The sequence below is a fragment of the Girardinichthys multiradiatus genome, chromosome 1, assembly GCF_021462225.1.
Source record: "Girardinichthys multiradiatus isolate DD_20200921_A chromosome 1, DD_fGirMul_XY1, whole genome shotgun sequence".
Classification (NCBI taxonomy): Eukaryota; Metazoa; Chordata; class Actinopteri; order Cyprinodontiformes; family Goodeidae; genus Girardinichthys; species Girardinichthys multiradiatus.
Genome location: NC_061794.1, coordinates 49,757,951 through 49,773,597, shown reverse-complemented (window position 1 = coordinate 49,773,597; position 15,647 = coordinate 49,757,951). Strand labels below are relative to the sequence as shown.

At 46.1% G+C, this 15,647-nt stretch overlaps 1 protein-coding gene across 2 annotated transcripts in view; it reads right to left on the bottom strand.

Moving 5' to 3' along the window:
* Positions 1-1,491: 1,491 nt before the first annotated feature.
* Positions 1,492-15,647, bottom strand: part of bcap31 (B cell receptor associated protein 31) — a 40,018-nt gene continuing 25,862 nt past the window's right edge. For both annotated transcript variants that reach the window (XM_047382778.1, XM_047382838.1), the window contains exons 5-8: positions 14,209-14,344; positions 2,558-2,684; positions 2,381-2,481; positions 1,492-2,105 (exon numbers count right to left, since the gene is read on the bottom strand). In XM_047382778.1, the coding sequence (XP_047238734.1) occupies positions 2,079-2,105; positions 2,381-2,481; positions 2,558-2,684; positions 14,209-14,344 (391 nt within the window). In that variant the 3' untranslated portion in view covers positions 1,492-2,078. The remainder of the gene's footprint in view (positions 2,106-2,380; positions 2,482-2,557; positions 2,685-14,208; positions 14,345-15,647) is intronic.

Sequence of the window (15,647 nt, the reverse complement as noted above, 5' to 3'; positions counted from 1 at the left end):
CCTCCAAAGCTCCATTTATTACAGGTACGATTATTAATTAAGGAGGCAGAGGAATAACTAAACATCTGCCACACAAAGCAGGAGAGAGGAGGACTCAGCAAGAGACGATCACTGTGGGAAACACCGAGCCATGCTAGTGTTAGAGGTAATGCTAAGCTAGCAACCTTTAAACACACCAAGAGAAACTGAAACATGAAGTGTTCCCAATCACCAAGGGCAGCAACAGAGAACAAGTGTTATAATGTGCTTATATGTTAGAATAAGTCAGAAATGTCACAGTTAAGAGAAGTTAGATGAAATTGATATTGTCTGAAACACCAAATAGATCCTACAGTTGCAACAGAAAATACAGGAAGTTACGCAATATGCTTTACCTAATCAGACCAGCTTCGCTGAATGGAATGACCATTCTTTATGTATGTATACATATATTAATAAGTCTATAATTATGCATGCATGTATATGCCAATAAATGAAAATATGTATGTATGTAAAGCATTCATGGATGTCCTGATGGTACTGGAAATTGTATTGGTCTTTCATTGGAATTTCTGGTTCTGGGTGTAAATCTCCCTCAGCAGTGTAGGGTGGAAACATGTGAAGCTGACCCTGTTTTTACAGAAAAGATGGCAGCTGCATGCAAGTCTGCAGCCTGAAATACTTGAGGCCTCAAAAGGTTCCTGTCCTAGGTCATGGTCAACCTGTCGGAGGGTTCAGAGGCGAGGCTTTTGGGTCGACTGTAAAAGCTGAGCTGCAGCAGAAGCTCAGCAGAGCAGCTCAAACCGGTTTTTGAAAACGGGCTGACGTTAGCACCAACAGCTGCTTCATGGAGACAAAGAGGAGGAGTTAGATGGGCGGCTATGTTTAACATGAAACACTGAAGAAAGGTTGATAAGTTGAAGTTTCCCTTTTCTGTTTTGAGCCTTTTTGTTTTTCCATCAGCTCATCTGTTCACATCTGTAATGCAGAGATGTTGACATTTATTGAAATACTTAAAAATAAACACAGCAACCCCTTTATGTCCTGTTCCTCTCTGAAACATCTTATGGTACACACTAATTTATCTTTATTATACCTGACATTTAGTTTAAATTAAAAAAACATTATGCGTGGGTTCTCACCGGGTACTCCGGCTTCCTCCCACAGTCCCAAAAAAGGTGACTGTTTGGTAAATTGGTCTCTCTAAATTGCCCTTAGGTGTGAATGAGTGTGTGCATGGAACTGAAACAAATATATTTTTTCAACTGCTGTGAAATATTTTGAAATCCTAAATAGAAAATCCATCATTTTAAAATCCAGCGCTTCAAACCTTCAGTGAAGATGTTCTTGGATCAGAAACAGAACTGTTTGAAGCAAATTTTTTCATTTATTCTTGATGAATAAAACAGAAATGAACATCAAGTAAAAGAGAAGTTGCAGCACCAGAACACCAGAACCAATGATCAATGGACTTTCAGGAGCTGGATACAGAAACAAACAGAACACATGCCCTTCCATATCCACAAGTTTATTATATATTTTTCCCTCCAAAACAAAATCTGATCAATAAATCAGAAAAACCGTTATGTTTCAAAGGCCAAACTGATCCAGAATTGAGACTAGATGAGCTTGGTTCCGTTTATGGTTTGAAGTGAAGACAGAAACGGTTTCAAACAAACAGTCATAACCATAGAACCATCAAAGGAAACAACAGTTTTAGACGGAAGGACGTTTTACATTTTTTTTGGTTCATTTTAAAGCAGAACGTGCAAAGTTCCAAGCATGACGGCTGATGTTTTTGTTTCGGAATGAAGCTCATCTTTTCTTGCAGGAGTCACTTTCCTTTAGAGGACCAGAAATGTTGTTTCAAAGACAAAGACATAGAAATCAGAGCGATTCAGAGAGAGAGAAAAAAAACAAACAGAAACCTCTCAGGTACAGAGATGTAAACAGAGACAGAAGAAGACTTCAGACAGATCGTCCAATCACAGCGCAGTGTGTCACCTTTCATCAGATCACTGAGCAGGATGACGAAGTTGAAACTGCAATCTTCAGAGGCCAGCGATAAAGATGACAGGATCTGGAAACAAGCTTATTGCTCAGTCTGACTTCTTGTCGCTGCTTGCCTGCAGACGGAGAAGAGGGCAGTAAAAACATTTAGCCTGTAGTCAAAGAACAGGGCAGAACACGCTACCTGCCAGCAGAAAGATAACAGCACAGTAAAACGAGTTTCTGCTCTTTATAAACAGCTCATTTTGAGATCAGGTTTGCTATGGGTCACAGCTGATTCATGTCTGTGCCTCCAGCTGAAGACCTTCCACTGAGGAGGACGTTTACAGAAACTAAAGTTTTCCATGTCCTGGGAATAATAACCGGACGGGATCAGGTTGAAGAGTTTTACCAGCAGCTTGCTGTGCTCCTCCAGCAGTCTGTCGTACTCCACAGTCAGGTTCTCGGCCTGTTTCTTCATTGCACACACGTCGCTGTCCGACTTCTGTAGAGCTGCATCGCAACATTACATCATAAGTCAGATTAAACCTTCTCATAGATTCATCACCTCTTCTCTTCTCCTTCTCACCTTTCTTGGTGTCCTGCAGCTGCTCCTTCAGGGTCTTCAGCTCCTCTTTCAGACTCTTGTTCTCCTCCTGTAGTCCTACTCCTTTCTTCCCGGCCTCTGGTAACTCGATTCCAGCCTCGAGGAGTTTCTGAGGGAAACACAAAAATCTGTGAGTTAACATCCAGATTTATAAGCTTTGACCTAAATGTACAGCAAGTGTTTGTGCATGTTCTCAGTCATACTCAGTTATAATGCAAAACTTCATTTACTTCAGCTTAAAAACAAGAGAAACTTTAACATGAGAATGAGCAGGAATCCATCTGGAGGTGCAGCAGGGACCAGGAGCTTCCTGGGTAAAAGGTTTCAGTTGTACAACTTAAGTAGTCTGCCTGTGGCCATTTTAATCTGCAGGGAAACTTGCAGAGCAACAGGACATCAACCTGAAGCTGGACCTGAAACCTGAGTTCAGACCTCAGTCAGTCTCTGCAGACTTAATATTACAGCTGCAGTTTAAATGACATCTTTATCGAAAGGTAATTGTCTTCAGCTTTTCAATTCAAAAGGTGAATCCATCCCACACAGAGTGGATTATATTTCAAGTGTTTGAGATCATTTTGATGATTCAGGGTCACAGTTACTAAAGAAAATCATTCAAATATTACATCAGACCAATTAAAAAGATTTTAATCCCAAAATGTGGGCCTACAGAATAGTATGTCCAGGTTCTGTACATGTCTTCATTCAGTACTTGTTCTGGGCTCCTCTTGCATGAATTATTGCATCAATGCAGCATGGTTCTGCTGAGGTGTTCAGGAAGCCCGGGTTGCATTTGTAGCAGCCTTCAGGTCATCTGCCCTGTTGGTTCTGGTGTCTCTCATCTTCCTCTTGACGAAGGTCCATAGAGTCTCTATGAGTTTCTGGTGAGCCTAGTTTGCTGGTCAACTAAGCACAGTAACACTATGGTCACTGAACCAGCTTTTAGTGCCTTTGGCAGAGTGGGTCGGTACCACGTCCTGCTGGAAAATAAAATCTGCATCGTCATAAAGCTTGTTGGCAGAGGGAAGCATGAAGTGCTCTAAAATGTCCTGGTAGATGGCTGGGTTGACTGTGGACTTAAGAAAACCCCATGGACCAGAACCAGTAGATGACATGGCACCCCAAACCATCACTGACTGTGGAAACGTCACACTGGACTTCAAGCAACCTGGATTTTGGGCTTCTTCACTCTTCCTCCAGACTCTGGGACCTTGGTTTCCAAACTTTACTTTCATCTGAAAAGAGGACTTAGGACCACTGAGAAACAGTCCAGTTCTTTTTCTCCTTTGCCCGTTGTACGGTGGTTCAGACGTTGTCTCTGGTTCCGGAATGGCTTGGCCATGAAAAGCAACATTTGTAGCCCATGTTCTGGATACGTCTGCGCTTGGTGGATCCTGAAGCTCCGGGACCAGCTGCGGCCACATCAAACTCCTGAATGGCCTTTGCTTTACAATCCTCTAAAGTTTTTAAATATCTCTGTTGCTAGTGTACCTTTTTCTAATATGCATGTTGTTCAGGTTCTGCTCAACAGAAGTTTGGGTTTACCTAAAGGTAACCTTTCCAGTTAGGTGCACCAGTTGGACCTGCAAGAGGCTAGCTTGTTAATGAGCTGTAGTCAGATTTTCTTTAGTTTGCAGAAACACCTACTTTAATATAATTACAGCAATGATTCTGAAAACGGTCTCATTGACCTCTCTCAAAATCTTGGTCCTGTCTTGGTATGTTCTGGTTCTGGTCTCAGCTCAGTTTGGAGTTAGGTGGTCTTGATTACAACATTATCGCTCTAAAGAGTCAGCTTCTTTACCGACCTTTAGCTGCTCACACAGAACCAGATCTTTGAGTCAATCAAATGATGTCCACTTCCAAAATAAGCTCAAAGATATCTCCCTCCACAGCAGCTCTCAGCTTCCTTCAGGTGTGCCATGGATATGAACAGGAACATGTCTCTGTTCTGCTTGTAGAGGTCTTTTCTCTCCTCACAATTCCTGCTCTGGACCACAGAATCAGAATCAGAATCAGAAAAGCTTTATTGCCAAGTACGTTTTTGGACATACAAGGAATTTGTTTTGGCGTAGTTGGTGCAATACAGTACAAATGAAACAGTATAAACATATCTACAATATAATATAAATATATGTGCACAGGTTTAAGTGAGTGAGAGTAAATGTAGAGCAGTATAAGATGCAAGAGCAATACAACAGTGCAGGTGATCATTGTACAAGTAAAGCAGGAGTCCAAGCTGAGCGTTAATGTAACGCATAGAGTTACAGGTCAGCAAAAAAGGGGGGGTGTGGGGGAAAGGGAGAGTGTCAAGGTGGTTTCCGGGCTTTTGTTAACCAGGTTGGTGGCAGATGGGAAAAAACTGTTCTTGTGGCGTGAGGTTTTGGTCCGGATGGACCGCAGCCTCCTGCCAGAGGGGAGAGTTTCAAAGAGTCTGTGACCAGGGTGGGAGGGATTAGCCAGAATCTTCCCTGCCCGCTTCAGGGTCCTGGAGGTGTACAGTTCCTGGAGCGACAGTAGACTGCAGCCAATCACCTTCTCAGCAGACCGAATGACACGCTGCAGCCTGCCCTTATCCTTGGCTGTAGCAGCGGCGTACCAGATGGTGATGGAGGAGGTGAGGATGGACTCAATGATGGCTGTGTAGAAGTGCACCATCATAGTCTTTGGCAGGTTGAATTTCTTCAGCTGCCACAGGAAGAACATCCTCTGCTGGGCTTTCTTGATGAGGGAGCTGATGTTTGGCTCCCACTTTAGATCCTGGGAGATGATGGTTCCCAGGAAGCGGAAAGATTCCACAGTGTCAATTGTGGAGTCACAGAGGGTGATGGGGGCAGGTGGGGCTGGGTTCTGCCTGAAGTCCACAACCATCTCCACTGTGTTTAGAGCGTTGAGCTCAAGGTTGTTCTGGCTGCACCAGTCCAACAGATGGTCCACCTCCCATCTGTACGCGGACTCGTCACCATCAGAGATGAGTCCGATCAGGGTGGTGTCGTCCGCAAACTTCAGAAGCTTGACAGACTGGTGACTGGAGGTGCAGCTGTTGGTGTACAGGGAGAAGAGCAGAGGAGAGAGAACACAGCCTTGGGGGGAACCGGTGCTGATGGTCAGAGAGTCAGAGACGTGCTTCCCCAGCCTCACGCGCTGCTTCCTGTCAGACAGGAAGTCAGTGTTCCACCTGCAGGTGGAGTCGGGCACACTCAGCTGGGAGAGCTTCTCCTGTAGCAGAACTGGGACGATGGTGTTGAAGGCAGAGCTGAAATCCGAAAACAGGATCCTGGCGTAGGTTCCTGTGGAGTCCAGGTGCTGGAGGATGAAGTGAAGGGCTAGGTTGACTGCATCATCTACAGACCTGTTGGCTCTGTAGGCAAACTGCAGGGGGTCCAGGAGGGGGTCGGTTATGTCTTTTAGGTGTGAGAGCACAAGGCGCTCAAAGGACTTCATCACCACAGAGGTCAGGGCGACGGGTCTGAAGTCATTAAGCCCTGTGGTCCTTGGCTTCTTGGGAACAGGGACGATGGTGGAGGACTTAAAGCAGGCTGGCACATGACATGTCTCCAGTGAGGTGTTAAAAATGTCTGTGAAGACTGGAGACAGCTGATCAGCGCAGTGCTTCAGGCTGGCTGGTGAGACAGAATCCGGACCAGCAGCTTTCCGGGGGTTCTGTCTCCTGAAGAGTTTGTTGACGTCCCTCTACTGGATGGAAAGAGCCGTCCTCGGCGTGGGTAGGGGGATGGTGGGGGGGAACTTCAGGGTGGGGGTTGGAGGTGCCAAGGCCCCTCTTGAGGTTGGGGAAGTGGGGGTGGTGGATTGTGGCTGCAGCTGTTGGGGGGTGTCGTGGGGGATGGTTGCAGGACTGTCCCTTTGTCTTTCAAAGCGGCAGTAGAACTCGTTCAGGTCGTTGGCGAGGCGTCGGTCGTTGATGGAGTGGGGGGCTTTCGGCTTGTCGTTGGTGATTTGCTTGAGCCCTTTCCAGACAGACGCAGAGTCGTTGGCTGACAACTGGATTTGGAGCTTCTCAGAGTACAGTCGTTTGGCCTCTTTCACTGCCTTGCCAAACTTGTACTTTGCCTCTCTGTATATGTCTTTGTCCCCACTCCTGAAGGCCTCTTCCTTATCCAGTCTTAACCTTCTGAGTTTAGCTGTGAACCAGGGTTTGTCGTTGTTGTAACTCACCCTGATGCATGATGGTACACAGCTGTCCTCACAGAAGCTGATGTAGGAAGTCACAGCCTCTGTGTACTCGTCCAGACTGTTGGTAGTAGTCCTGAACACATCCCAGTCTGTACAGCCTAAACACGCCTGGAGATTCTCCACAGCCTCACTGCTCCACTTCCTTGTCGTCCTCACAACAGGTTTGCAGAGCTTTAGTTTCTGCCTGTATGCAGGAATCAGGTGGACCATGATGTGGTCGGATTGGCCCAGTGCAGCACGTGGGACGGCGTGATAAGCGTCTCTGATGGTGGTGTAACAGTGATCCAGAATGTTGTCCTTTCTGGTCGGACATTTTATAAACTGTCTATATTTGGGGAGTTCGTGGGTGAGATTACCTTTGTTAAAGTCGCCAATGACGATTACTAAGGAGTCCGGGTTGGTCCGCTCCACACTCAGTATCTGTTCGGCGAGCATGCGCTGTGCGACCTGCACGTTAGCTTGCAGCGGGATGTAAACACCGACCAGGATGAACGAAGCGAACTCACGGGGGGAATAGAAAGGCTTACAGTTTATGATGAAGGATTCCAGGTCTGGAGAACAGTGCTGCTGAATCACTGTCACGTCGTTGCACCAACCACTGTTAAGGTAGAAACAGATTCCTCCACCTTTCGCTTTGCCGGAGAGTTCCGTGTCTCTGTCCTGCCAGCTGCAGCGCAGAGTCCGGAGATGTTCCTCATGTAACTGCAGAAGTTCCCCTGAGTGATGGGGATCACGCTGACACCAGCAGGTGCTTCGTCCTTGTGCAGACATGTTGCTACAACACGCAACACTAAGCAAGAACATGCCAATGTGTATGCATACACACACACACATCCGTGTTTTACTATCTTTATGAGGACTTGTCGGTTACTTCCATTGACTTCCATTCATTTTCCTTGATTTTTAGTGCCTAACCCTAACACTAACAATAACTCAATTCATACCCTAGTCCTAAACCTAACCCCTGTCCCAAGAACGGAATTTGAAAAAGTGAGGACCAAGAAAATGTCCTCACTTTGTCAAAATGTCCTCACTTTGTCAAAATGTCCTCACTTTGCGATAAAAATACGAAAAATGGTTCTCACTCAGCAACAAGTACAAGAACACACACACACACACACACACACACTGCTGTATGTCACCTAGAGCTAGCGCTGCAGTGAAATCAGAGAACCAGATAAATCAGAGGGCATCCGGTGTGTAGATCCATATCACACCCTTCTGTGAAAGGCCTTTGAGGTCAGGTCTTCTGGGAATTCCAACACGGTTCAAGGAATCCATCATTACACTCCATGTCCTATCACACAATCCTAGAGAACAAGATCTATGGGACAATGTCCTTTGGACAGATGACAAAGTAGAGACGTTTGACCATAATGCACAAGACCATGTTTGCAAGAAACCAAATCCAGCAGATCAGCACAAACGCCTCATATTGTCAAGCACAGAGGTGGAGGACTGATGATCTGGGCTTGTTCTGCAGCAGCAAGATTTGGGCACATTTCATTCCTTGTACTGACAATGATCTCCTCTGTCTACTGAAGTATACTAGAGTCAGACGTAAGTCATTTTGTCCAACAGCTGAAGCTTAGTTCTAACTGGGTCATCGCCTAGTTAGAACCACTGAGAGGCCCATTGCCAAGATGTGTGGGTGTTAACAACCATGTCCCAAGGTTAAAAGCTGCAGGTCTACCCTAGCCCCCCACCACCAACAGGGGTCAAGATGACATCAGTAACAGCACCTGCACAGGGTCAGGTTTTGTTGCAGGAAATTCAAACGCTTCTGGACAAAAGGGCCATAGTCGTCATGCCTCCACATTTGCAGGCCGACGGGTTTTACTTGACATATTTCCTCATACCAAAGAAAAAACTTCCCTTCGGCTGACGCTGGATTTCAGGGGTCTCTTCAATAGATTTGAAAGACGCATATTTCAATGTTCCCATCCATCCGGAACACGGGAAGTACCTGCTGTTTGCCTTTCAGGGCATATTTACCAGTTTGTGGTCCTGCCATTCAGCCCGTGCCTGGCTCTTTGGGTGTTCACGAGCGTGTTTGGCAACAACCAGGGCCCATCTCCAGGCACTGAGGTTGACGGTGAATTTGCAAAAGAGTTCCCTGAGCCCGAACACAGCAAACAGCCCTGGATTCAGTAGCCATGCTGACACGGCCTACCGCAGAGCAGATGGACCGGATTTGGGCCCTGCTTGAGTCTTTTCATCTGGGAGCTGCAACCCCTGGTTTAGGTGCAGCTGAGATTGTTGGGGATTCTGTTGGCAGGCACGGCCTCGAGACCCCTTGTCCTGCTTCATCTTTGTCCCCTGTAGTGGTGGTTCAATGCCCGCCACACGGACCCCCTGTTACACAAGCGGGTAATGCCCAGGTGCGAGGCTCTTCCCTGTTGCTGGAAAGACGCTGTGTACTTGCGACACAGGGTTGCCCTTGGCATCGCCCCTGGGATGGGGAACAGTGTGGCAATACAGGTACGTCCAGGCGCTTTGGGTCATGCAAAAGTTGCAGCTGCACATACTGTACATTTCCTGGAGGTGTGGTCCATTAACCGCAGCTCCAGGGCTGTAGCACCGAGGCACTTCTTGCCCTTTCTCAAAGGCAAGCATGTGCTCGTCCAGACAGAAAGTACGTCGGCAGTGTTCCATGTCAACAGTCAGGGTGGAACCCGGTCACTGCAGTCCCTGAGGAACGCCCAGAGACTATGGACTTAGACATATCCTTAGCTCATCTCCATGAGGGCGATGCACCTGCCAGGCAGGTCAAACTTTGCGGCAGACTGCCTGTCCCACTAGAGCTCCACCAAGGGGATTGGCGGTTGCATCTTCAGGTGGTAAAGAGGAGATGGTGGGATCGGTTTCGCGAGGCACAGGTAGATCTCGATGTCTCAGGGAGCACGATGCATTGTCTGTTGTGGTTTTCCCTGGTACAGCCCAGCTTCCCGATAGGGATGGATGCCCTTGTCAATGAGCTGCTGTATGCCTTTCCACCGTTTCCGCTGATCCTGCCCACTCTTTACTGGGCGAGCTCATCAACTCAGAGGGTTCTCCTAGCGGCATTGGAGTGGCCAATAAGAGTCTTTGTTTCCAATGTTCCTCCACCTGTTGGACAGGGAGCCGTGGCAACTTACAGTGAGAGGGGACCTGTTGTCCCAGATGGACAGAAAGGTGTGGCATCCGTCCCCGGCCATTTTCAGTTCACAGTGTGGCCGCTGAAGGGAGCTGGCAGCCCCTAGAGAGTTTTGAGACTTAGATCCACCAGACACTACAGAATGCCTGGACTCCTTCTACATTGAAAGCTTATGCTTATTGTGGCTGATGCTTTGCAACATAGTGCAGTGACCAGGGTTGACCCGGTTTTTTGTTCCCTGCAGGACATTTTGAGGTACCTCCAATGTCTTTTTAACAGCATTAAAATCATTGTAATGGTAGGCAGACAGATGGGGGCGCATTACTGGCTGTGGAGCATATTATCCTCCCCCGTTCTTATCCGAGGAACAGAGGCTGGAGAACTTGCTGTTCCTAGTCTGGGCGCTGCAGCTGTGCATTGCGGCTATAAGTGCTGTTCGGCAGTTGAACTAGGTGTACGTATGCAATGGTAGGAAGAACTGGGGGCAGGCACTTTTCAAATACAGGCTGTCACATTGGGTCGCTCATGCACATTACGTAGGCCAATAGATTTGCCATCTACCATTCTGCCAGGATTGTGACTACAGGTCCTTCTCAAAATATTAGCATATTGTGATAAAGTTCATTATTTTCCATAATGTCATGATGAAAATTTAACATTCATATATTTTAGATTCATTGCACACTAACTGAAATATTTCAGGTCTTTTATTGTCTTAATACGGATGATTTTGGCATACAGCTCATGAAAACCCAAAATTCCTATCTCACAAAATTAGCATATTTCATCCGACCAATAAAAGAAAAGTGTTTTTAATACAAAAAACGTCAACCTTCAAATAATCATGTACAGTTATGCACTCAATACTTGGTCGGGAATCCTTTGGCAGAAATGACTGCTTCAATGCGGCGTGGCATGGAGGCAATCAGCCTGTGGCACTGCTGAGGTCTTATGGAGGCCCAGGATGCTTCGATAGCGGCCTTTAGCTCATCCAGAGTGTTGGGTCTTGAGTCTCTCAACGTTCTCTTCACAATATCCCACAGATTCTCTATGGGGTTCAGGTCAGGAGAGTTGGCAGGCCAATTGAGCACAGTGATACCATGGTCAGTAAACCATTTACCAGTGGTTTTGGCACTGTGAGCAGGTGCCAGGTCATGCTGAAAAAGGAAATCTTCATCCCCATAAAGCTTGTCAGCAGATGGAAGCATGAAGTGCTTCAAAATCTCCTGATAGCTAGCTGCATTGACCCTGCCCTTGATAAAACACAGTGGACCAACACCAGCAGCTGACATGGCACCCCAGACCATCACTGACTGTGGGTACTTGACACTGGACTTCTGGCATTTTGGCATTTCCTTCTCCCCAGTCTTCCTCCAGACTCTGGCACCTTGATTTCCGAATGACATGCAGAATTTGCTTTCATCCGAAAAAAGTACTTTGGACCACTGGGCAACAGTCCAGTGCTGCTTCTCTGTAGCCCAGGTCAGGCGCTTCTGCCGCTGTTTCTGATTCAAAAGTGGCTTGACCTGGGGAATGCGGCACCTGTAGCCCATTTCCTGCACACGCCTGTGCACGGTGGCTCTGGATGTTTCTATTCCAGACTCAGTCCACTGCTTCCCCAGGTCCCCCAAGGTCTGGAATCGGCCCTTCTCCACAATCTTCCTCAGGGTCTGGTCACCTCTTCTCGTTGTGCAGCGTTTTCTGCCACACTTTTTCCTTCCCACAGACTTCCCACTGAGGTGCCTTGATACAGCACTCTGGGAACGGCCTATTCGTTCAGAAATGTCTTTCTGTGTCTTACCCTCTTGCTTGAGGGTGTCAATAGTGGCCTTCTGGACAGCAGTCAGGTCGGCAGTCTTACCCATGATTGGGGTTTTGAGTGATGAACCAGGCTGGGAGTTTTAAAGGCCTCAGGAATCTTTTGCAGGTGTTTAGAGTTAACTCGTTGATTCAGATGATTAGGTTCATAGCTCGTTTAGAGACCCTTTTAATGATATGCTAATTTTGTGAGATAGGAATTTTGGGTTTTCATGAGCTGTATGCCAAAATCATCCGTATTAAGACAATAAAAGACCTGAAATATTTCAGTTAGTGTGCAATGAATCTAAAATATATGAATGTCAAATTTCCATCATGACATTATGGAAAATAATGAACTTTATCACAATATGCTAATATTTTGAGAAGGACCTGTATGTCCTGGACGGCGATGAGGGTGTGCTGCTGAGAAACATGCAGCAGCATCCTGGGCGACTCCGTGCACATTTCTACCGCCTTGATTTGGCCCACGGGTTTACACTGGTTTCGGCTGTCCTGCCTTTGGCTTTTACCTCCTGAGTGATAGGTGGGTATAATGCTCCTTGTGACATTGCTGGCACAAGCTATCCACTTTGTTTACTGCCACTGGCAGTCAGGGAGGTATGAAACAGAATGGAAAGTTGTAACTATGGTTCTGTGAATTTCTGGATGACTGCCAGTCACACGGGTCACTCAGACCTTCTCCTAAACAAGAAGATCCCAGGAGAGCGAAAGTAGCCTCCTAGGTGTTATTTTGAGACACAGCAGCGAGGTAGGCTTTGTGTAACGTATGTGACTGTGTTTACACCAGATCTTGACCTGAACGGAGCACAAGGGGACATGTCACTTTATTTACTGCTACTGGTTGTCATCCAGAAATTCACAGAACCATAGTTACAACGACTGCTAAAGGAGGTTCTACAGGCTTCTTGAGAAGGTTCTACTACTGCTGGCTGCTAGAGGAGGTTATTCCACTGTTGAAGAATGTTCTACAGGCAGCTCATGGAGGTTATTCAGACTGCTAAAGGAGGTTTATATCAACATTCCAACACATATATAACTTTCCAAATAGCCGGGTATGGTTCCTTTCACCATGAATAAATATCTGCACATAAATTCATCAGTGCAGTCTAGATCTGACTCACTGCCACTGAGGAATGTAATGTTGCAAGATGAGTCTGTCTCATGACTGTGAGGTGTTGGTTGGGAAATTTGGATCTGTGAGAGTAACTCAGATGAATGAGCTCATCTTAATCCAGGACACCAGATCAACAATCATATTAAAGCTCAGTTCCAGCAGCAGATCTCTCCATCTTCATCTCTCAGAGACTGTGTAAAAATGGGCCACCATCTTTGGGAGTTTGTATTTCCTGAAGAAGCGTCAGAGAATAAAGAGCCAGACCAAGGTCAGAGTCTGGATCAGATCCAGGAATAAAGAGGAATTTAGGAACTGGGTTTAGGAACTGGGCTGGCTGGAGCTATTTCTTGTCGTTTTAAACCATCATGGGATAAGCAAGGATAAGGAATAAAAAACTAAACAGTCGGAACGGAGGGAGAGAACAGGTTCCACATCTTCATGCTCCATCATATTAATGGTAATAGAGCTGGTACAGAACATGAAACAAACAGCTGAAATCAGACGCTCAGCTACAGATCAAATCCTGAGGGAGCAGGGACAACTTCAGCTGCTCAGAACAAATCCAACTTACTGCTTCTGCAGCAATTACACAGAGAGAGGGAAATAAGTATTCAATCCCCTCCTGACTGTCTAAGCTTGATCAGTTTCAGTTATTACCAGTTATAACTGGTTATAATTGGTTATAACCAGTTATTGAGGGGAAAAAAAAGTTTCATCCAATTATTTGGAACTAGTTGAAGATACTTATTAGGTTGCACAACATAGATACATTTACTCTGGAGTTGATCACCTGGTTTCCACAAAATCTAGGGAGAGATTCTGACCCACTGCTGTTTTAGAGTTATCCCAACAAAGAGGTTCTAGTTCCTAACTAGACCTGGTGCTAGAACCAGTTCTTAACTGGCTCTGGAGTTCATAGAGACACTTTGATATCATGAAGAACATCATGTCAACAAGTGTCTCTGCAAACGCAACCTCTAACATCACCACATTAGCGTATTATTATTATTATTATTAACGTTTGCGGATTCAGTGGAAAAACAACCAGCTTCTAGCACCTCAATGACCCACCGATGATGTTTTGAACATAAACTGCAGGAAATCAAAGATGGTCAGGTTCTGTTGTTCTGGTGCTGATCCAACTTTACAGACTGAAACTTCTCCAACATGAAGGTATATTCAGGAGGCTCAGATTGAAGTCCTGACTAGAATTGGACCCAGGAGTTTATCCTAGTATAACTGACTGGGATTCTAACTGAATCAGTTGTTTGATGCTGATAAACAGAGCAGCAGGCTACTCAGAAAATCAAGATGTTTCAAGGTAAACCTAAATGCATTTAAACAAAGTGATGAAGTGAGTTTGTGGGTCACCTCTTGCAGCTGCTTGTTCTTCTCCAAGTAGGTCTCTGCAGCAGTGCTGGCGCCCTCCGCCTGCTTCTTGAAGGCTTCATTGGAGGCCATGAGTGTGGCCTGCTGGGAGAGCAGTGTAGTGAGCCGACGCAGCAGTCTGGAACATGGAAACATGAACAAGGTCGGTCTGCAGCATAGAAACATGAACAAGGTCGGTCTGCAGCATGGAAACATGAACAAGGTCTGTCTGGAACATGGAAACATGAACAAGGTTCATCTGGAACATGGAAACATGAACAAGGTCTGTCTGGAACATGGAAACATGAACAAGGTCGGTCTGTAGCATGGAAACATGAACAAGGTCTGTCTGGAACATGGAAACATGAACAAGGTCGGTCTGTAGCATGGAAACATGAACAAGGTCGGTCTGTAGCATGGAAACATGAACAAGGTCGGTCTGTAGCATGGAAACATGAACAAGGTCTGTCTGTAGCATGGAAACATGAACAAGGTCTGTCTGTAGCATGGAAACATGAACAAGGTCTGTCTGGAACATGGAAACATGAACAAGGTCTGTCTGCAACATGGAAACATGAACAAGGTCGGTCTGCAGCATGGAAACATGAACAAGGTCTGTCTGGAACATGGAAACATGAACAAGGTCTGTCTGTAGCATGGAAACATGAACAAGGTCTGTCTGGAACATGGAAACATGAACAAGGTCGGTCTGGAACATGGAAACATGAACAAGGTCTGTCTGGAACATGGAAACATGAACAAGGTCTGTCTGGAACATGGAAACATGAACAAGGTCGGTCTGGAACATGGAAACATGAACAAGGTCGGTCTGTAGCATGGAAACATGAACAAGGTCTGTCTGGAACATGGAAACATGAACAAGGTCGGTCTGTAGCATGGAAACATGAACAAGGTCGGTCTGTAGCATGGAAACATGAACAAGGTCTGTCTGTAGCATGGAAACATGAACAAGGTCTGTCTGTAGCATGGAAACATGAACAAGGTCTGTCTGGAACATGGAAACATGAACAAGGTCGGTCTGCAACATGGAAACATGAACAAGGTCGGTCTGTAGCATGGAAACATGAACAAGGTCTGTCTGGAACATGGAAACTTGAACAAGGTCTGTCTGTAGCATGGAAACATGAACAAGGTCGGTCTGGAACATGGAAACATGAACAAGGTCGGTCTGGAACATGGAAACATGAACAAGGTCGGTCTGTAGCATGGAAACATGAACAAGGTCGGTCTGGAACATGGAAACATGAACAAGGTCTGTCTGTAGCATGGAAACATGAACAAGGTCGGTCTGGAACATGGAAACATGAACAAGGTCTGTCTGGAACATGGAAACATGAACAAGGTCGGTCTGGAACATGGAAACATGAACAAGGTCGGTCTGTAGCATGGAAACATGAACAAGGTCTGTCTGGAACATGGAA